The sequence below is a fragment of the Grammomys surdaster genome, unplaced genomic scaffold, assembly GCF_004785775.1.
Source record: "Grammomys surdaster isolate TR1022 unplaced genomic scaffold, NIH_TR_1.0 149, whole genome shotgun sequence".
NCBI lineage: Eukaryota > Metazoa > Chordata > Mammalia > Rodentia > Muridae > Grammomys > Grammomys surdaster.
In genome coordinates this window covers 13,225,842-13,249,060 of record NW_021604607.1, presented here as the reverse complement: position 1 = coordinate 13,249,060, position 23,219 = coordinate 13,225,842, and the positions used below count along the sequence as shown (strand labels likewise).

General features: G+C 41.9%; 1 protein-coding gene across 2 annotated transcripts in view; it reads right to left on the bottom strand.

The window, feature by feature from the left end:
• The window catches only part of Map4k3 (mitogen-activated protein kinase kinase kinase kinase 3), a 143,968-nt gene that overhangs the window by 9,133 nt on the left and 111,616 nt on the right, over nucleotides 1-23,219 (bottom strand). For both annotated transcript variants that reach the window (XM_028765057.1, XM_028765058.1), the window contains 13 exons: nucleotides 21,298-21,336; nucleotides 21,037-21,090; nucleotides 18,882-18,924; nucleotides 17,441-17,600; nucleotides 16,417-16,529; nucleotides 15,987-16,028; nucleotides 14,473-14,557; nucleotides 12,251-12,330; nucleotides 9,878-9,938; nucleotides 9,684-9,801; nucleotides 8,137-8,195; nucleotides 6,529-6,632; nucleotides 1,838-2,009 (listed from right to left, as the gene is read on the bottom strand). In XM_028765057.1, coding sequence (XP_028620890.1) covers nucleotides 1,838-2,009; nucleotides 6,529-6,632; nucleotides 8,137-8,195; nucleotides 9,684-9,801; nucleotides 9,878-9,938; nucleotides 12,251-12,330; nucleotides 14,473-14,557; nucleotides 15,987-16,028; nucleotides 16,417-16,529; nucleotides 17,441-17,600; nucleotides 18,882-18,924; nucleotides 21,037-21,090; nucleotides 21,298-21,336 — 1,130 coding nt within the window. The remainder of the gene's footprint in view (nucleotides 1-1,837; nucleotides 2,010-6,528; nucleotides 6,633-8,136; nucleotides 8,196-9,683; nucleotides 9,802-9,877; nucleotides 9,939-12,250; nucleotides 12,331-14,472; nucleotides 14,558-15,986; nucleotides 16,029-16,416; nucleotides 16,530-17,440; nucleotides 17,601-18,881; nucleotides 18,925-21,036; nucleotides 21,091-21,297; nucleotides 21,337-23,219) is intronic.

Here is a 23,219-nt window from a genome sequence, read left to right as displayed (position 1 = left end):
CCTAGAAATGCTGATGTCAGCTCACATTTGGGAAGGACTACTACTTAAATTGACATCCTTATTAAAGTGACAGACTAAAATGGTAAAATTAGCTGATGATATAGACAGGGCAACTGGAGTTAAATAATAAGGAAAAATTTAATCCATACCACTTAAAATTGTATTTAAATGCTTGAAAATACCAATGTTAAGAAATGTCTAGTTTTTTTTTTTTTTTTTTTAATTGAGACAAGGTCCTGTGAAGTAGCTCAGGCTAGCCTCAGAATCACATCTTTCTGCCTCTGCCTCTGAAGTGGTGGGATTCTTTGTGTACACCATCGTATCTGCCCCTGGCAGCTGTAAATGGTTTCTTCATTAATATGCATTTCAGAAAAACTTGCTCTTTATATGAATAGTAGCACCAAATAACTGAATTCTGTAAAACCCTAAAAATAAGTACAAAAGAAATAGAAAACACTATCAAAATGTTAAGACTATTTGCTCATGCATTAAACTATTACTATCATGGTTTTTGAGAACCATGATTCAATTGGTTGTATTAATACAGCTTTTTCCAAGTAAAATTATTAGAAATGAGAGTCATTTCTGTATTTTGAGGGAGGAAGAGAGAGTGCTTGTGACTGAACTCTTGACTCTGTGTGTGTGTGTGTGTGTGCTTTTTAGTATTTTGTTTTTAATTATGCGTATGTGTGGAGTTTATATAAACGAATGCAGGTCCCCCTTGGATCCCTTGGACCTGGAGTTACAAGTAGTTGTGAGCTGCCTCACACGGGTGCTAGGAAACGAACTGCAAGAGCAGTGTGTGTCCCTCAGGGCCGTGCCATCTCTGCAGCCCCAACACTGGGCTTTGTGCATACTGTGCACTAAATACGCATTTCACTACTTAGCCATGCCAGCAGCCTACAAAAGCAACCAACGCTTACTTATACATGTTGTGGCCTTCGAGATAAACAGCTACCTCAAGTGTGTGACTCTGAGTAATACACTCCTCAAAAACAGAAGACCACACTGTAGCTCCTTATTTTATGGTAAGGCATGTTTTCCTAGGAGAGGCATTGACTAAACATGTATGGCTATGGACTGGATCTGAAATGTCTTCAATAGGCTCATGTCTTAAGCTTGTTACTTTACATTTTAAAATGCATTTGCTTGTACGTGTGCATAAGAGTTATAGTGTGGTGTAAGCTGAGGACAACTTGCAGGAGTCAGTGCTCTGCTGTGTGGGTCTCTGGGATATAAGTCTGGCCATCAGGCTGGGCAGCAAGCACTTTTACCCACTGAGCATTCTTGCTGCCCCTCATGTTTTGGTCTTGCTCCCAGCTGGCTGCTGGTGCTATTCTGAGAAGCTGTAGGATCCTTACAAAATGGAAGTGGATCAATAGAGGCAGGGCTTTGAGAGTAATGACCTGGCTTCTACTTCATGTCTGGTCTGACATGACCTCAACGGAGGCTCATCACATATTCCTAATGCCAGGAACTGCTCTACTCTAGGTGGCTTTCTCTGCCATTGAGGCTGAAAGTTTTTGAAACCTTGAGTCAAAATAAATATTTCTTTAGTTGTTCCTGTTATGTATTTTGGTCACAATAATATATAAATAACCAAGAACTATAACAGATTCACACACCAATTTATTTCCACATTTAAAGAGTGTATGCACATTCTATATACATATGGTTTCCAATCAAATTGTTGTAAATGTGTTGAATACACTAACTACACTTTATGGATGTTATCCCTTCCTTCAGTTTACCAGTATATGCTGAAACATACACAACACCCACTGCCTTTACAACACCTGCTGGCACTGCTGTTAACAATTATACAGTGGTCACAAACCTGACTCCGTAAACCACGACGAGGTAGAATTTGGATTGACTGTCTCAAATCGAACCACTTGGTTGAAGTCTCGCCCTCTACTGACGCCAACACAGACCAGAGGGTACTCCTGCTCAGGAACCACCAGCATCTCAAACATCCGGAGTGGACATGGCATCGGAAACTCTATGTGCTGGAGAGAGACACAAACATGCTGAGCAGAGGGACCAAGGCCACATCACCCAATGGGAGCAGCAGGGAGGCTTGAACCTCCCCAGATGCAGAAGAGGCTTCTCCTCTCAAGACTTCTGCTTCTTGCTCCAGGAACCTAGAGTGTGCAGGTAAATCTGAAGTTTGACGTATCTTTATTTATGTTACATTAAAACTACACAATTTTAGTTCTAGTGCTTAGTGCTTGGCAGGAGTTTTGCAAGCCTCGTCTCTTGAGAGCTAGACAGTGAGGTTAGGAAGTGAGTGTGGCCCTGCATCACCCAGCTTCTGTGGCAGCCTCCTGTCTCCCGTCTCAGTTCCTCAGTTACACTCATCTGCTTTCCTTACCAGATGAGCAAACATGGAGGAAAGACAAGGAACACCGATCAGCATGCACTGTGCCCCTTTTTAAACATGAAGGAAACACCCTAAAAGAATCTGCCTCCTAGCTCATGTGGTTTCATTAGCACGGTAACTTTGATATAATGCCACTTTTTTATATAACGTTAAATTATGTTTCATGTTGCTATAAAGACAATAAATACATTCCCAGTTTGGAGATCTGGAAATAGAAAACATGATCTTCATTAATAACCAGGAACAAACAAAGTATCACCATATCCACCAGAATGGCTGAGGTAGAGTGGTGTGAGGGCGGAGTAAAAGGTGGTGGGAACAGACATCAGGACAGCCACTCTGGTTCACTACACGGCCACCAATGCTGAACAGATGCATTCCTCATGACTCAGCTGTACCTGAAGTAATCTAGAGAAGGAGGGTGAGCATTCACAGGCGGCTACATCAAAGTGAGAAGAACTCAGAAACATCCAACTGGCTGTCAGAGCCACAGGGATAAAACAGAGAACACACAAAACAGAAAATCCAGAGCAAGGAAAGGGAGCAAACGAGCCATGCAGTCACTGAATACAACACTGCACACAAGGAGAACACTGCGGCACTGAACCATACTTTCTGATCCTACTTCTTAGTGTTATCACAAGATCAACTCTCACACTTTGGAGCACACACATGAAGTGGAAAGATAAAAAAACTGGTCTTACACATACTTTAAGCTCATTCTTTCAAGTTTGTATTTTGTTGCTTTTATAAATAGGTTATATTTTAACTGTATTTTCCAAATGGTTATTGCTAGTACTTAATAAAGCAACTGAATAGGATTTGTGCCAAGGAAAACAGGTGAATGGGCTTGCCAAAATGACTAGTTTGAAGACACAAAGAACCATTCTGCATACACCTATGCAGCCATCGGCTCTTCCCCAGGGGTCACTGGAGCGTCTGTACCCCCACACACCTCCCTACTGCAACTCTCAGGGAACTCATCCTTTACTTAGGGCACAGATTTTAAGTAAAATCTTTGTTTCTTTCTTCCCTTCCACATGACCTTGCTAAAGTGCTCAGATTTCCTCTAAACTCTCCATGTAGTTAAGGCTAGCCCTGAACTGGTGACTTACCCACTCAGCCTCCCAAGCGTTGGAATGATATAGACATGTAGCACTATGCTTGGTCAAACCTCTCATTTCTTTAACAAATTTTTAAAAATTCAATTTTATGTATATGGGTGTTTTGCCTGCATATACATTTGTGTACTAAATGCATGCCTGTTGCCTGCAGAGGCCAGAAGAGGGTGTCAGATCTAGAACTGAAGCTATAGATGGTGTAATAGCTATTCCTGGTTATCAACCTGACTGTTACAGAATGAACTATAATCCAGAATTGGAGGGCATAATCCTGAGGCTGGAAGACACAAATTTCTAACCTGGATCTTGGGGCACAGTGGCCATGAAAAGCTTAGGCCCAGGCAAGGTAGTACATGTCTTTATCCCAAGAGACGGAGGCAAGCAGATGTCTGAGTTCAAGGTCAGCCTGGGAAAAAGCAAGTCCCATCCAGACATGGTGGTACACACTTTTAGTTTGAACCACACCTTCTGCTGGAGGCCTACATAAGGACATTGGGAGAAGTAAGCTTCCCTCTTCTTTGTCCGCTTGCTTACTTGCCAGCACATCTATTTCTACAGAAGACCAGCTGAAATAGCTAGCCTCATGGGACTGAGCAGCTACTAGATTCTTGGACTTCCCATCCACAGCTGACCACTGTTGGGTTAGGTGGACTGCAGACTGTAAGTCATCACAATAAATTCCCTCAATATATAGAGACATTCCATAAGTTCTGTGACTCTACAGAACCTTGACTAAGATGGGTATAGGTGCTGGGAATTGAATGTGGGTCCTCTGGAAGAATAACCAGTGCTCTTAACCACTGATCCATTTCTTCAGACCCTAACCTACCGTATTTTTCTAAAAAAATTAATTTTTAATTACGTGTATGTATGTGTCTACAGGTGGCTGAGGAGGCAGAGGTGTTGGATCTCATGGAGCTCTTAATGGCTGGGCCATCTTCAGCACAACCTTCCATATTTATGATCAGGCAATTTAAGAACTTGAAGAATCTTTCAGATGTGGTTAAGATTAATGAAGTAGGGAGAATGATATTTTTTTTTTTTCTGAGCATGTAAGAAGCCAACAGGTTTTGATTTTCTGTGCATTTGGCGTCCCGTAATGATTAGGCTGAGTGCAAAAGTCACTAGCAGCATGGGTTCCCAATTTAGGCACCCACATGTTCTTGGTGACTTAGAGGAGTCCTCACATATGACTTCCTCTAGCAAACAGCATTGAGCCTTCTTTAGAGTAAGAACATAGTGTTGCTAGGGAGATCTTTAATCTAATCTTGTTTGTAATAAAAATGTGGCCTAATGATGCAAACACTGTCCAACATGCCACCAAGGGATGGAAGAATACAGAAAAAGAATGTATCTGAATGCACCTAATAAACCATTACAGTATAGAAGCACCAAGAAAACTAAATAAATACAAAATTCACAAACAAAACGAATAGTGCACAGAAGTCATGAAGCACACACAGAAAGACACATTCAAAAAACGCCAGGAAAGGGGTGTAAGACACTCTCGGAGGAGACCCAGGCATGCACAGACTCCTGACCCAGAAAGACGGCCACAGGCTTCACTAGTCAGGCCAAGCTTTCCAGTGCCATCCACTTGGAAAAGAGAAGCCTGAGATGGATAGTCTGTGACTTTCTGCATCTAGGAGCACACACTTCCTCCTGCATGTGTTTGTGTGTTGTATGTGTGTGTGTTATGTGGGGGGGGTGTCTGTGTGCATTTCTCTGCTAGGATCAGTCCCAGAGATCCTCTGACCCTCTCCCAGTGCTGGGGACACAGGTGCACATGGCTATGTCCTGCTTTCCATGGGGGTGGCAAGGGGATCCACACTCAGGGCCTCATGCTTGAACAGCAAGCACTCTTACTCAATGAACCACATCCCCAGACCCTCCTGCACATTCTTGATCTTTCTAGCTCCTTTAATGAAGATAAGAAGAAATGGTCTAATATAACAGAATACAACATGTGGAGGTTATTCATGCTAAAGCTTCACCATTCTCTCGATGTCCATGGCTAACTAACATCACGGAAGCAGTTTTCACTTTAGAGAGGGAGGACCAGAAGAGAGGGAACAGTAAGGGCAGAGCTCAAGCAGAGTAAGGAAGAAAGGCAGAAGGGACTGAGGAACACTCAACAGTTCAGATACTCCTGCTCCACCCAGGGAAAGGCACAAGTTTTCACACTAGGCAAGATAAAAGAGGAACTGAGAAAAATGAATTTTGCTGTAAGTAGGCTGCATTCTACAAGATAGTAACAAGGCTGCTTTCCCTTAGGCTTTGGAATCAAGTATTTTTGTGTAGTGAAATTATTTTTGGAACTAATACCTCAAGAGATTTTTAAATTTTCTTTAGCACCAATGAAGCCAGAAAGTAACATTAACATGAGAAGTGAAGTTAGCCATTAGCTGACTGAGACTTCAGGTGACCAGGAAGTCAGTAGTGAAGACATTTTGGTGTGTACCACAGTTCGGAAGGCCCCTATTGCAGCTCTCCTGACTCCGGTTATTCCAGAGTGATCAAATGCTCTTGAAACACAAGCACACAAGCATGAGCCAAGAAAACGACTGGAAAGTGTCACTCGGCATTTACTTAGTGTAACTGCTACTCTTCATGCTTTAAAAACATTTTCCTTTTTTCTTTTCTCGGAGATGGGGTCTCATGTACCCTAGATGGGCCTTGAACTCCCAATCCTTCCGCTTTCATCTCAAGTGCTAGGACTACAGGAATGCAAAATCTTACCTAGATCCTCCTTGAAAATATTCTGAAGGTGAGTATTAGTCAAAGATCCTAGAGAAACCTAAACAAACCCCCAGTTTCCCTAAGGCCATGGGAAGGGCTGGCTCTCTCTGCAGTCCCTCACTACCGTACTCTAAGTACCTCCCGGGTTTCCTTCAGAACTTCCATGGAGCCACCATGGAGCTTTCTCGGTCTGTGCACACTTGAGAATCAGCTGAAATGATTTTCTCTTTTAGAGAAGAGCGAGGCTAACAAAGGGTTTGCACTATAGATGTCGTGAACGCTTACCTTAATTAACATGAATTTCTGCATTGGTTCAACCCATTCTAGTAGAACAATGCTAGTCTGAAGTGCCCCACACAGGTATTTATGGCCCGTGTAAGGATTTCTCACTGAAAAGGCAAAAAAGTAAACATCAGTTTTTTTAGAATATAAAATCCTTACAATAATAGTTATATGCTCCAAAACTAGAGATTAAAAAAAAAATCAAAAGCAGGCTGCCATTTCTTAATTGGATATTAGAGTGAATGAAAAGACTATTTCAGAAAGTAGTGAGAGGTGCCCCAGCACTTTAAAGGCTTTTGTTTATATGCATGAGTGAGACTGCTGGTGTCACGTGTACAGTGGCAGTGAAGGCAGCTGAAGTTGCACTATCCAGAAGAAAGGGACAAAGTGAATTTGGTGAGAAGTTGTCAAATGATACGATATGCAAACTCAGGTGGTTCCAGGTGCTTTTGACAGTAATGTATTGAGGCTGTAATGCTTGGCTTCTAAAAATAAAGTCCTTACTTATCTCCTTTTCATTATATCCCTTTTATGATCACTAGAAAACATTACAGGCTCGAATCCAATTTTATAATACAAGCTCACAAATACTGAAATGGAATGCCTCAAGTGTCTGAGCTTCTCTTATGTTTAAGACATAATGTAAGTACATAGAAACAAGGAGGTTTTGAAAAACTGCATAAAGGACAACAACAGAATCCACTGACTTCACGTAGGTTTTAAATAGTTAAAAGGCAGAGGCAGTGAGGGACAACACTACCCGGGCAAAGCCAATGGAAAAGCCCAGACGGTAATGCAGGGCCAAGAAAACAGAAAGTCCTGATGTCTCTTTCCTCACACAGGGCCAAGTACTCAGGTCAGCAGTCCACACCAGCCCTGTCACCCATCTGTCCTGGCCAGCTGCTTTGATTTCTGCTGAGCTTTACCCAGCCTCAGTCTCTCCCCTCCCTGACTCTGTTCCTGTGGTTCTTGTGGTATAGTGAGTATGGTTCCCATTCTCACTATCAGCCCTCACGTACCCTATGATCTGTATGATCAGATGGATCCGCTATCTCTCTGCTGCCTGCATCCAGCTACAGTGAGTGTCAGGATTTAACTTACACAGCTGGGATCTATGTCCCCTGCATATTTATGTCACTCTGCTCAGTGTCTTCTCCGGCTACTCACAGTTAATTCTTGAAAGGCACAGCCCAGGTGCCCTCCTCAGCTGCCTGTGTTTAGCGTTCTTCCCACTGACAACAGTAGTGACTTACAGGAAACAAACACTTTGGGCTTTGTTGTTGTTGTTGTTGTTAGGTGCAAACAGAGAATGAGTTGTTAAGAGAGGTGGGGGAGCAATACAGTCGAGAGGTCAGTGCACAGGGATGACACTAGCATTATAACCTTAATATCACGAACACATGGTTCACAGCTACAGGCATGAGAGTCCACGTCGAGCGAGCATGAATGGTAAGGAACTGCTCACAGAGAACATGGTGTGCTTATTTCCTGTGATGAAAGTTACCCCACTGATCCATTTATCATAGCCCTCAACTCTATAGACTGTGAACCTCACAGGCCCCCTTACACTCTGCCACGCAGGAAAGCCACACGGCACTGGGGTCTACTTACCCACACAGCACTTCTGACACCACTTGGTTTCAGGAATCTTTGTTGATACAGCAAATTTCCTAAATGTAAATGGAGAAGAACATGAGACACACGCAAGCAAAGTGTTACCTGCAAAGATGCTGCCACAGATCAGGGGAAAGCGTGAGGTAAGAATCCATGCCGTTAAGTCCATTTAAAATAAGAATACGGGGGCTGGAGAAACGGTTCAGTGGGTAAAGAAAGGTATTTACTACCAAGCCTAATGGACACACACACACACACACACACACACACACACACACACACACACAAATATAAAAAAAAGTTAAAATATATTGTATTCTTTTTTTTTTTGGTCCCCATTAATTCCAAATGGATTAAATTTAGTAAAAAACAAAACTATGAAGTATTTTGAATTCAGAAGAATATGACCTTAGGATTTCTTTTTTCAATGCAGAACCAATAAACTACATAAAAAATACACACAAGTGGCCGCAGTCTTCATGGCACATCCCTAGTCCCTAGTCTGTCAGGTTACAGACAGACTTGTTGGCTGCTGCTCAGCAACTAAGAACATGTGCTGCTCTTCCAGGGAAGTGAGTTCCAATCCTAGCACCCATGTCAGATCCATCACAGCTGCCTGTAACTCCAGCTCCAGAGGACTGACGCCCTCTTCTGGTCTCAGAAGCTACCTGCACTCAGGTGCATATACCCACACAGGTACACGTTCAACACACATAAATAAAAATAAATATTAAGGGAAAAAAATGTAAAGTTGTCTTATTATTGTAGCCACTGACAGGACCCTTTCTTGACCCCTGACTCTAACCTCCACCTCAGTAACCCCAGTATTGGTGAATTCCATCATTGCCAAATATGTTCAAAGGAATTCTGCAAACACCTGATTCAAATGCAATGGGCAATATCAATTTCCAACTGTATCTTAAAACTTCAACTTAAAATCCAGACACTTAAATCTGTGTATGTGTGTGAATGCACACACACATGTGAGTTCAGGTGCTTGCAGAAGCCACAAGAGTGTATCAGATGCCCTGAAGCTAAAGTTACAGGTAGCTGCAAACTAAACTTCAATTTTCTGCAAGAACACTACATGCTCTTAATTACATGAAAAATTAGTTTTATTTCTGCAGAAAAGACAGAAACAAAAATTGAAGATGAAAATGTTTATGTAATCAGAAAGCACAGATTATAACAATTTTATAACAAAAATATGATGAATAGGTCTTGTTTTTTTTTTGTTTTTTTTTTTTTTTTTTTTTTTTTTTTTGGGTTTTCGAGACAGGGTTTCTCTGTGTAGCCTTGGCTGTCCTGGAACTCACTCTGTAGACCAGGCTAGCCTTGAACTCTCGAACTCAGAAATCCACCTGCCTCTGCCTCCCAAGTGCTGGGATTAAAGGCGTGCGCCACCACTGCCCGGCTGAATAGGTCTTGTTAGAATACATTAAACAACTTTTTAATGACAACTTTCTATCGGCCCAAACCCTCACCTTCTCCTGAATAAGTGCTTGTGTGAGCACGTGACCTCTAAAGACAGACACGCTAGTTACCTGGGCAGTATTCGATCGGGGAGCTTGTGTGCTGGGATCGCTACAGGTAACTTCTGCATCTGTCTTGCATAATCAAAAAGCCCCGGTAAATTATGGGAATAAAGCTGAGAAGCTTTGCCTGCAAAGAGATAAGCACCACATGAGAGCAGTCACAAGCAACAAGGTTCGCTAGGGTGCATGGAAGCCAGACTTACCGGATACTGACAGCAAGCAGTTGTTCATCACGTACAACCACGTACACCTGCGGGGGAACAGCTGAAAGAACATACAGAAAGTTACAGAAAGTAACAGTGACACCAAGAAGTACACAGGAACTACTTTAGCTGAATGTCAAGAGGCCAGTTCACAACTATGTCAAAGGAAGCACACTTCCAACATGGTCTGAGTTTGATTATAAACACAATTAACTCATCACCCTGTAATAAGGGACCATATAACACTAAAGAGAATAAAAACATTTTAAATAACATCCATTCCTTTATTTTGGTCCTGGGGTTAAATGATTAAGTCTTTCCTGTGCACTCTTCTTCAAATGTACTTATAAACTACATGCACATGTACAATGTAGAAAAAAAAGAAACACAGTGTAGAAGAACGAGAGACACTGACAGCTAGGTCTGCATAGGAAAAAGGCTGACAGGAACCATGATGAAAACTTGCAAACTGCAAAGGCCGAGGCATGTGGCAGTTGAGAGGAAACATAAGAACCCATCTATCTGCCCATGCAGTGTGTGAGCTGGGGAACAGCTCAGGAAGCCTGATGTTTGAGTATTGGGACAAAGGAAAGCAAATCATTGTACTTTAAAGACAAAATAGCAGGTCTGATGGAGATGTTTCAACAACAGGCACCAGTGCTCGGCACAGTGGCCCCAGGGCCAGCAGCATCAGCAAGACCTGGGCTTGTGGTAGAAATGCCAGTTCCTAGACCTCACTCACCCCCAGCAAAGCAGTTCTGAATGTGGGCCAAACACTGTACCTAACCACCGACTGTGTATCCTGACATAACAAGCTTGTTTGATGGGCTTGTTCTGCTAATTCCTATGGGTCTTTCCAAAATGGACTGGGAAGAGGGCAGGGAAGAGGGCAGGGAATAGGAAGAACGGAGAGATGATGAAACAGTTGAGGCTCTGAGGAGATGACTGTATTGACACACTAAGTCATAACAAAATGTAATAACAGAAGGGAGAAACAAAGTAAAACCCTTATCAAGGAAATTCAAATAAACAAAATAAAGAAGAAGGTTTGCATTTCCCTTATTTGGGATGTATATTCATTAAATACTAAAAACTATGGACCCTGAACTGATAGCCAACTATGTCTTAAATTAATATTTCAACACTTATTTTCTTCTTTATGCTTTTTATAAAAGAGGATTTACTGGTTACCCCAAGGACATGAGGCAGGAGGGCAATGACTTCTAGACGACAGCAGCAGGAGGCTGGCTATTTCATCAGTGTTGACCTCATTAGTGTCAATCCAGGACTGTGGTTTGTAACTGTCAATACACTCCCACAGAGTGCCAGGACAAAGCACGAAGCTCTCTCATGCACTCGGCACAGGGCAATGGCTGGCAGTTACAGCTAGCTTTAGGCAAGTGTTGGATCTCATTTTGGACTTATTTTTTAACCACCTTAAAAAAATACTAAAGGTTTTCTAGACCATCAATGCTTCCTTTAGTGAGTTAGGCTCTGGGTAAAATATTCAGTTTTATAAAAGAACACAGCAGTTAAGAAGGGCACATTCAATATTTTGCCTAGATCTGTACTTTCTTGAGTACTATGTGACTTCAGTTAACTTACTTTTATATTTTTAATGTCTTATTATTTTATTTTTAATAAAGTATGTAATTTTAATACTGTATTCTTATCTGGAAGATGGAGTATGTGGGGCTGGAGAGATGGCTCAGTGGTTAGGAGCACTGGCTTCTGTTGAGGAGGAACTGGGCTTGACTCTTAACTTCCACACGGCAGCTTGGAACCATCTGTAACTCCAGTTCAGCAGACTCAACATCCTTTCCTGGCCTCTGTGGGCACCACGCACACTCAACCCACCAATCTCTGAGCTTTCCAGAGAAACCTACCAATCCCTGAACAGAAAAACCCACCAATCCCTGAACTTCAAAAGCAGGCCGCACAATCCCTCCAATCCCAGGCCACCCTGGGAACCCCACCCTTACCCTAAATCCTATATAAGCCCTGTCTTCTGCTCAGTTCCCTGCTTTTTCTCTCCTGGGTTTTCCCCTCACAACAAATCTCTTGTGTGAGGTTTGCTGTGCTCTGCGACCTTGTGGTCCTGTCACACTTCTGTAGGGAGCGTTTCCTAGGAGAGCTGCAACATTTGCCTCTGTGGCCTCCATCCTGCACTCAGCTTTAGAGAGCTACCCGAGTGTGAGTGCTGGAGTCTGTCTTTCACTCAGAGTGTAGGCTTCCCAAGGGCGGGAACAGAGACTGTAGCCTTCTTCAGTATGTAGCAAATGGATGCTCCGTGGATGTTTTACAGATAAGGCTCATAACTGAGCCTTATTTCTCTACTTAAATAACAAGAGAGAAATACAGATGACAGCCTACCTGTTCCATTGATGTTTCATGAAGTTCATTGAGATTAAGGGTATAAATGCCCTCTTCAGCACCAAATATCAAGTACTGATCTGAAATAACAGAGACTTCATTAACTGACTTCAATAAATAAGATACTTTAAAGGTTTACATCAACTAAAATTCAATAAATAAGTGTTACCCCTGAAAAAGACTGTGATGTTTAAAGTTTTACCTTGTTTTTGATTTGTAAAGTAGCATTAGAGCCTCACACACTAAGTTACACACATGTCACTCTCAGGGCAGTGAGGGAGCGCAGCCTCCCAGGCTGGAGGATTGGGCTCTAGACTCGCTCACCAGAGGGTGTGGCGTGGCTGACTGCCAGAGTCTGGTGATCTGAGTAAGAGCAGCCTCCACAGGCTCATATATCTGAGTGAGTAGTAACTAGGAAGACTATGGTTTGAAAAGATTAGAAGGATTAGGCGGTGTGGCTGTGTTGAAGGAAGAGTGTCACTGGGGAGGTGGACTATGAGGTTTCAGAAGCCTATCCTGGGCCCTGGCTCTCTTCTGGTCTGTGGATCAGGATGCAGTTCTCAGCTATGGCTCCAGTGCCCTGTGTGCTGACATGCTCCTTACCATGGTAACCATCTAAATCTCTGAAACTCTAAGTAAGCCTCCAATTAAATGCTTTTTTTCCAATAAGAATTGTCGTGGTCATAGTGTCTCTTCATAGCAATAGAATGGTGACTGAGTCTACTATATTTTTGGCTATTACTGTAAGCACTAACATAAAAACACAGGGTCTGGGACTTGAAAGGCAGAGGAAACAAACTAAATGAAATAGGTGCTATGGACAGAGCTCACAGGAGAGGCCCTGAGTTTGATCCAGCACCACACAAACTAGACATGGTGGCATAGGCATGTAATCACAGCACTTGGGAGGTCCACAGCACAAATGTCCAGAAGTTCATGATCATAACTGACTAGATAGGAGGTTTGAGCCAGCCAGGCTAAAGACTTGGTCTAAAAGCAAACCCACCAACCCAAACCAGGACTTTCAATTTCCAGAACCCACATGGCAGCTCATACCTGTCTAACTCTAGTTCCAAGGGATCCAACATCCTCACACAGACATACATACAAGCAAAAACCACCAACGCACATAAAATAAATAAAAAATTTTAAAAAATTAACTAAAACCTGGGTATCTGTTAGGCTACATCTTCTAGATGGCAAAAGAAACATAACCAGCATCCTATCTGACTCTCTTGGATATACAAAGGAATGCATCCTGATCTTTAGCTGAGCTGAAGTATGCTAAGAATAACTTAGAACACAAGAGAACTCCTAAATGTGCAGGGTCAGTTTAGGTTTGGTGCTGGTTGGTTTGGTTTAGGTTGGCTAGGATTGGTGCTGGCATAAGACCCGTGGTCAGACAGCAGAGGGTTTAAACCAAAGTGCTCTACCATCAGCCGCCTGTGGAGCAGTAAATCTCAGTCTCAAAACAAAATACAGAGCTTGGACTTTTAGAATACATACATACATACATACATACATACATACATACATACATACATATGTGCCTTCTTATGAACATCCACATAAGAATGTACTTCATACAGCTAAAGAGAGCTGCTGGGAGGCAGGTATGCAGAAAGACCACCACACTCTTGCTTAGCTCCTAATTACTCTGAATATGACCCCTTTACAATTTAGAGTTCCTCTAAAACAGTCACTAGACTCTGGATATCTGGATATCTAGCCATTTCAGTCATGACTGTGAGGGGAAGCACACTGAACAGTAGCAGAGGAACCATTTCTGTAGGCCTGAATGTCAGGAAATTCCAATGAGCTAACTGCGAGCTCCAACTACAAGGAGAGTACATATAAATATATTTACCTTAAATTTACAGAAAACAGCAAAACTCTCAGAGAAAGACATCCAGAAAATGAGTCAAATGACACTCAGAGATACACTGAAGGGCAGCTAGAAACAGGGAACTGGGGCTGGAGAGATGGCTTAGCAATTCAGAGCTCCATCTCCTTCAATAAAGCATGTTTAGAAATTGCTTTATTGTCACTGCTCTTCCAGAGGCCCTGCATTCAGTTCCCAGCACCCACACAGCAGCTCACATCTGTCCATAACTCCAGTTCCAGGGGATCTGACACCCTCAGACAGAACAGTAAGCAAACATAAATGAAAATTAAAAAAAAAAAAAAAAAAAGAAAAGAAACACAAGGAACTGTGGTGATACCTCTTGTGTCTGGATTTATCCAAGATGTGGCACAGTGGATTTTCAAGGGACATCCATTAAAAACCTTTGAAAAACATGCTCCCATCTGAAAAAATAAGGACTCGTCAACACAACAGTGACAGACAATGGTCCCTAACATAATATGTAAAGCTTAACTATACGGGAGACCTGAGGATACACTAAAATTAAGATCACTTCAAATTTACAGAGTTAAATATGTCAGCCATCTAGCTTTTTTCTGGACACTCACAATGAACTTTTTGACAGTCATATATAAAGTTTCCTGGTATGACAACAATTTTGCTGGAGAGAAATAAAATCTCATATTTATTTCCTATATCATTTCACAATAAATAAGTCAATCCCAATAATCAATTCTGTGTAATAAATATCTTGCCAGTAAGAATCAGAATCCTCTATCAAAACAACATAATGTTCTTAGGTAAGAAGAAACTAATAATCTCCATAAAGGAAATGTTCTTGTTTGGTTTTATGATAAAAATGTCATCTTTGAGGCCAGGCTTGCCTTTAATTCTAGCACTTGGGAGCAGAGGCAGGCAGATTTTTGTTATTATGTTAGTTGAGGCCAGCCTGGTCTACAGAGGGAGTTCTAGGACAGTCAGGACTTCACACAGAGACCCTGTCTCAGAAACAAATAAATAAACCACAACAACAACAAAACAATCCCTACAAAACAAAACAATCCCCTCAAACCAAACCAAACCAAAAACCAAACCAACCAACAACCAAAAAAAAATAAAAAAACAAAAAAACCCCACCGCCATCACCAAAAAAACTCAACAACAACAACAACAAAAATCATCATTGAATTTCGTATTGTAAACTGAAAAAATGCAGGACTGATTTAAAATCCACACATACTTCAAACTCAAAATCTACAGACTCTTTAAAATCTGAGCAATCTGAGAATAGGAAGACAGCGTGGCAAGCAAAGGCACACGTGTCCAAGCCTGACCGAGCTTTATCCTTAGATCCCAGAGGGCGGGAGAAGACTTATTCCAAACTGTTGTCCTGGGACTACCACACATGTGCTGTGACAGAAGTACACATATACATATGTGAAAGTACACACACACACACACACCTATGCACACATGCATCGGCACATATGCACAAATATACACACAGAGAAGACACATGCACGTGTGCACAGATTCGCGTGTGTGCACACACAAAGACATGTGCACACACACAAATACACATGTACACACATACACATGTCAACACACACATGCATGAACACACATGCACAAATATACACACAGAGAAACACGTATAGACAGAGAAATACACATGTACACACATTCACAGAGAACACACATGTCAAGTTTTCTTTTTAAATCTGAGGAAAGCCTGAGTGCAACTGTGCCGGTGCCTGGTACCATGTCAGTGCTAGGCGGGCGGGGGCAGGAAGATACAATCCAAGACATACACTGAAACAATTCTCACTATATTTAGTTTGAAAAATCAGTTATTTGATACTGAGTACTTACATGCACTTTAGGTGTTGGGGGAAGACCATTACTAATTGGCTTCTAGAAAAGGAATACAGTGTTATAATATTTTGCTGCTATTTAACGAGAAAATACTGCATTTTAAACTCATTTCTTTGAATAAAGTACACAAGTGGAATAGCACCATAAAATAAAACACTAGCTATTTTGAATTTCCCCATGTCCTCCTCAGAGTTCTTCTCCCTGCCCCTGCACCAGTTTGGCGCTCATTCTTTCTCTAGGTGGCTCTACACTCCTACAGCAAAGACACCGTTATGACTTAAATAAAACACTGTCGCTATAATCAGTACAGACCGAAATGTCAGTACAGTCATTATGGAACACACAACCGCTGTGCTTTCAGTCCTTCTCAGTGTGACTCTTGCTGCACTGTGAAAAGAAGTGTGAGTGTGCAGACACCAGCACTTACCGGTACGTCCTTCTTCTCTTTTCTTGAAAGGTTTGTGCCTCTTTGCTCACTCTGCTGCTGATATAATGATCCGTCTCGTTCACCATTTAGCTGGAAGGAGTTCACTCCATTTCCTTCAATAAAATATATTTTAAAATATTGTGAAAGGATGATTTTTAATGAAGGATTTCATTAAGACAATTATTAAATAGGAAAGAGGTTCATTCTGAATTTGGTATCTTCCATCAATAACATTCATCCCTGAAGCATTGTATACGTCCTTCCAGTTAAGCCTATTTTTGGCATACTGGGTAAATTTAAATTCAGCTCTTATCTGAGTTAACATTTATTTCTCTAATAAGAGAAAAATAGTAAACTCATAATTACAGAAGGGACATTTCATATTAGAAACAGTTATCAAGAAATGGCAACAGTTTTTTTAAAAAGTTTCTCTGGACAATAGAGGAAACTTCAGTTATTAAACAGTACCTTCTACTACTAATTTATAGACAGTATAAATACCAACATTTTTCTAAAAGTGATTAACTAAAATTAAGGAGTCAAAGAAAAACAGCTTTACCTTTTCTAAAGTGCAAGCAGCCTGCACTACACACTGTTTGCCCAAAGCCTGATTTCGACTTACTGTAGCTCGTGATGAAATACAACGTACAGCAGTCTCCGAAAGTGGGAAGGCTAATGGGGTAAGGGCTGTGGAGACGGCTCAGTGGTTAAGTATACTTGCTGCTCTTGTGAAGGACCCAGGTTCAGATCTCAGCACCTATATGGCTGCTCACAATTGTCTAATTCCAGTTCCACCAGATCTGACGCCCTCTTCTGGCCTCTACTGGCATCAGACATGCATGTGAAGCACGCACATGACAGAGCAGGGGTAACTGTCCCAGGCTCGGGAACAAGGGGCCCTGTCAGAGAAAGCATGTCTAGCAGCTGCTGCTCCCACAAGGATTTCAGTCATCTCTAGGACAGTACCCTTCACTTCTTAAAGAACAAACCCTGTGACAGACTGAACTCTGTCCTCCACCCTCACCTAAAACAGCAGGCTTCTGTGGGGGTAGCCTGGGGGGAGGTGGTCTAGGTGGAACGTGGGATGGCTTTGCTGGGCTCCCTGATGAGGGACACCTCTTGATTGTTCCTTGATTACCATCCTCAGCAGAGTGTGTATCCTGCGGTATGAAGATGGATTTAGGCTGAAATAAAACAGAAAAGAAAATCAGTGATTAAATATAAGATTACTTTTCTGAAATAAATATTACTATGTATCAGCGATTTTCAAACTGTGTTCACTAGAGGAGTGTCAAGGGTATTTAAGAGTCAGGATATCTTATTACTTAAACATTATCCTAAAAGCATACACTAAAAGAATGTTGAACTTTATAGCTGTGGAAGGGTATGAATTGGTTGCTATTCCCTTCTGTTAGTGTCTCAGAACCCTTCCCAAGTAAAAGCATCCTTGTCTGTCTTTCTGATTACATTCGAACTTAACATTATCTCTTTTAAGTACTGAAGCTAATCACTACTTGTTGGGTTAGTCTAAACTAACCATAACTCGGCATCTTAATGTTAAAGAGTGAGTTTTCAGATTAGGGAACACGGAAGAAAGGGATTAAAATGTTCCTGTATTAGCACACACTAGCATAGTAAGACAGGATGCCTGGGAAACTTGTGAGGCAGGGGAGATTCCTCCTGTAGCTAAAGGTTTGCAGAATTTATACATTCTTCCAAGTGTGCCCTGAAGGTGCCAACCAAAGCAATCTTCACAAGCAAGTACAGCACCTTTCATCTGTGAGAACTGAGATTTTCTCAGCACTACAATGAAAATAAAACAGAAGCCAAGACTGGCAAGGCTCTGACTCAAACTACAATACAACTCATTTTATAACTGAAACTTGTTATGAATATAAACCTGTAAGATAAATGTAACATATTGCTACCATACCAACTCGTTTTATACTTAGAGTCTGCAGATATGCTGTTTCCATGCGCCTACATGTTGGCATTACTTACTATCCATGATGACTTTGTTAGGCAGAGCACTCACCTAACATGCAGAAGGGACCCAGGCTCAGCCCCCAGTGCAGCCAAGGAAAAGAGGGCGCTTTGTCATTAAACTGTTTCCAAAAGCTGCTGTCTTATTTGTTTTTATCTTTCATTTAAAATTATTTTCTGAAAATTAAATGTCTGTGATGGTTGTTTATCCTTTGTCCACTCTCTGCAATCAATCAATGGTAAGTTTATAGACTTTCAAGAAAAAAATCTTATGAAAATGTAAGATTTCTAGCTAGGTGGAAATGAGCACCGAGTCATCATTTCTAAAAAGGCAAAAGTAAAATTATGTTCTTAGGTAATAATGTCAACTCTTCACTTTCTTTGTGGCTGGGAAATAAAAGCCAGCTACAGTAACCGAGACAGCACTGGTGGGAAAGCACACGAAGAGCTCATGGGGGTTGGGGGGGAGTAGATGTATCTACCTTTGGTGGCAGAGGAGGCGGGACTTTTGCTTTCATGGTTGAACTAAAAATACAGAAAAGATAAAGTCAGAACTCCGCATTTGACAAATGAATTAAACACATTTTAATTATTAAACACATTTATTTTTCTAAGACACAGAAGAAAAGCCTTCAGAGACAAATACTGTTTTCTGGGTTCATGAGTCTTTTTTCCAAAATATTTTATAAAATGTCCAAATTCTATTGAATGAACCATTTAGAAGTGGGTAGATGTGCATCTTCTTGGTTTCCAATGCTGTAAGGGATCTAAATGGAAAGATGGGCACAATTCTCTTTTACTTCCATCAGAAGGCAAACAGGGAGATAGGCAGCCATTGGGCTGGGCTAGTTCAGAGTATAAACATTGCACACAGCGCTGTCTTGGTCTCTCCTACTCTAAGGATAGAGTTCTGACAAAACCAACAAAGGGACAAAGGACTCATTCCGGCTCCAGCTCAAGGTGCCTTCTGTCACAGCAGGAAAGTCAAGCAGTCTGAACGTGAAACCACTGTTCACTCCACAGTTCAGTCAGTGCTCACTCAGCTCAGCTCACTTTCTCCCTCCATTTTACAGTCCGCTGTAACCGGGTCCCCTCACCCACAGTCAGAGGGCCTTCTCACAGCAGTTAATCCAGTCAAGCTAATGTACCACAGGCATCCCCAGAGGCCTGTCTGACACTTGATTCTGGATGGGTCAGGGTGATAATTAATACTAACCTTTCATTTTTGCTACCAATAGATATAACATATCTTTAATGAAGCTATACATATATATGTATTCTATGAAGTGACAGGCAGAATCTCAATAAAGCTAAGATTCACTATAATTCAGAATTCATTTCAGAAACAAAGGATGACCAAGCACATTTTTCTTAAGTCCACAGAGACAAGGTAATATGACAGAGTCACAGTAACGATGTCTCTGTCATTCTGGTGCTCTCAGACAGGTGCTGTGGTCTGCTGTTAAAGTGCATTATTATCTTTTTTACCAACTAAAACCAATTACATAAAGAGTCTTCCCTCCCACCGAACTTTCGTAAACGTGTTCGCTCTTCAAAAATGTCCTATCTAAAGCATTTATTTTATTTGAACACATCAGAGAAAATTTAATCAGGCTTTATAGTAGCTACCAACACTGACTGACAAGGTTCTACGAGAACCTTTCCCCAATGGCTCGTGCTGAGCTCTTTATCCAGAGCTGGTGTCCAGGTCTGGGGAGGTGGTAGACTCTGGGACATGGTGCCTGGGTAATGGAGGTTGCTGAAAGCAGCCTAACCAGATCTTCTTTCCAGTCCCATCTCTGCTTCCTGCACCACATGAGAATTCAGAGCTTCAAGCCCCTACTGCCACAGATTAAGCTGCTTGAGTCACCATGCTGTCCCCCACCATGACCAACCGTATTCTGACACTATGCACCGCAGCAGAGTCCTTTTCTAAACTGTCAGCTGCAGCACACCCCCTTTCCTTATGCTGCTTCTTCTGTCAGGTGTTAGATCACAGAGATGAAAGAAATAACTAATAAACAGTCTAAATTACCATTAAAATGATCTTTGTTGATGACTTTTTTCCCCCAATGCTATGTCTTCAAATAGCAATTGCAGACTGACTTTTATCTCCTTAAATTAACATATTGATGAGAGAATTCCCAACATGTTATACATAAGGATAGGGCTTTTAGGAGGTCACTAAGGTTAACAGAGGCCACAGGCTTGATGGGTGAGCAGGAGGAACACTGCCCTTTGCCCCACTACATACACACATCAAGGAAAGGCCCATGAATACAAATGAAGGCAGGAAGGCAAGGAGTTCAAGGTCTTTCACATGTCTATAGCAAATTCTTGGTCCTCCTGGGCTACTGTAGACACTGTCTCAAAAGTCAAGGTTGGGCTGGTAGGTGCAAGGCTAGATAGATGGAGGCCATCATCAGAAACCTGACCGAAGTTCCTGTCTAATCCACTCAGACCGTTTCCCTAATCTGAAGCTGATCAATCCGAGTGGAATAGAAAGACGACAGCACAGAGAGTGGTACAACCTAGACAGCGTGTTACCGACAGTAGAATTACTACTGAGCTGCCAGAACCTCAGCACCCGGTCAAATGACATCTTCTCTTCTTGCCAAAAAGAGCAACAGAGCTTACTGTTTAGAGTCATCATCGTCCCCTTCGTCATCTTCTAAGTGAGCCACGTGTCCTCTAGAGAGAGCAGAGAGCATGGTTAGACCGTGGGCCTCAGAGCAGCAGGCGATTCAGGAGGGGCTATGCAGGACAGGACAGATGCTTGCATCTTTATAGGACAGACTGACAACTAAAACAAAGAAGCCACATGTGACAGACAAGGGGAAATGGTTTATCTCATCTCTGACATAAAGTACTTCAAGCTTAATTAATAGTTGTAATTACCGCTGATGTAATTCCTCTTCAACAGACTTCAGAAGACTCCTAAAAGACAGAAAGAAGGAGTGTGATGAGTAAACCAGTATCGTGTGGGTCGCCTCTATTACTTTCTGCGTACCCATTAAGTTTTCTAATGTATTTGCTCTATTGACCATTTCTGTGTCACAAAGCTTATGTTTTAATGAGATACCTATATTTTTGGTTGCTACTATCAAAAAAGGACAAATTCTAATATCGACTGGGAGTTACTGATTCAAACAGGAGACAGCTCAGCATGAAAAGCCACGACATAACTGAAAAGACAGCTGAAGGGGCAGAGCATGGATTCTTAGGATTCACATTCACACCTGGCATTTGAAATTCTATTTCTCTTTCTTAAAATAAGGAGGGTGACATACTTTGGCAGACTCATGCTCTCAGGCAATCCTGCACAATGGAAGTCAGCACGTTGACTCTCTGCAGAAGCATGCATGCGTGTGCTGTGAACACATGAATGCAGTGGCAGTCTGCTTTCATGGAGGACACCTGCTCACCCGAGGACTGCTCTCTGGTGGTGCACGGGCACACACATTTACACTTCTGGGAGGCTAAGGCTGGGTCAGACCAACTGTGAGGGTTTCACTCTTAGGAGCAATGTTTTAAAAGACTTTTATTTTAGAGAAATACTAGGAGGAATGTACTCTCCCCAAAGCTTGTGAGGTTGTACCTCTAAATTGCTTTTCTTACAGTTACCATACCATGAAACCCCAAAGGCATTGTTAGCTGTCTACTGTAGACAATGAGCAGAACGCTGAGCTATTAAGTTTATTAAGCAGACCAGCCTGCTAAGTCTTCAAAATGACAAGTTATGAATCTGAAATGGTAAATGACATAGAAAAACAATAAATCAATTCCAAGTATCATCGCTAGAAAGAAAACCTGAGGTTTCATAGTTCAATGTCTTATTGACTGTGAAGCTCTCCCAGAGCCATAAGCCACAGGAGCTTCTGGCTGGAGCAGCACAGCAAAGGAAGATGAAGCGGGTTGGCTGCTGAGTTCAGCTGTCACCTCTGCAGGCCATGTGGCCTTGGTACTTCAACGTGCACAGGCACGCTTCAGTGGCTGGTATGTAATTGGGGATTATAGCAGTACAGTAACAGTTACAGAGGAAAGCACCACAGAGGGAGGCGTGGGCACAGCAGGCACGGTGGGTACAGCAGGTATGGCACCCCTATGCTCTGAAAGACACCTGTGGGAAGCACTCACCCAAAGTACAACCAAAGAAACCTGTCTCCTACAGGAGAGCCTGCAAGGTCCCACTGTTTGCAGAATACATAACCTTTTCTACTCTTATTTCTGCTGTGGTTTTCTAGAAACTATGTGCTATGTGATATAAAGATTACATGAAGCAGCAGACATGAAAATTCAGCCATCTTGCAGTAAGTAAAGGAGATATGAAAAAAAGAGAAAACAATGCCATTTCCTTACTATTATTACTTTCTTAGAGGAAAAACATAGCTCTTTTCCTAAGAATATTGCCTGTTATCACCCAGAAGTTTGTGCGGGTGTGGCTGGGACGATCTGCCCCAGACATGTGAGAACCACGGGTACTGTGTTAGACAGGAGCTTAAGGAGACACCTGAGCTGGTCTCCTAGGGTAAGACTTTAAAAAAAAAGCAAACTATACAAACCATGTATTTTATTAAAGATGAAAATATATCATTATTTTAAATAATTAAATAAATCTATTTGGGAAACCTTTTGTTTACTTTTCCATACTAAAATACTACACTAGCAACAGGAAGGCCTTAGCATGGTGGTAATGCAGAGGGCTGAGACGTGTCAGGTGTGGCTTTCCCAAGTTAAGCACAGTCTCTGGGGGATGGGTGGGTGGGTGGCTTTTGTATCCTCCCAGAAGATAAGCCAGCAATGGCAGCAAATGCCTGCAA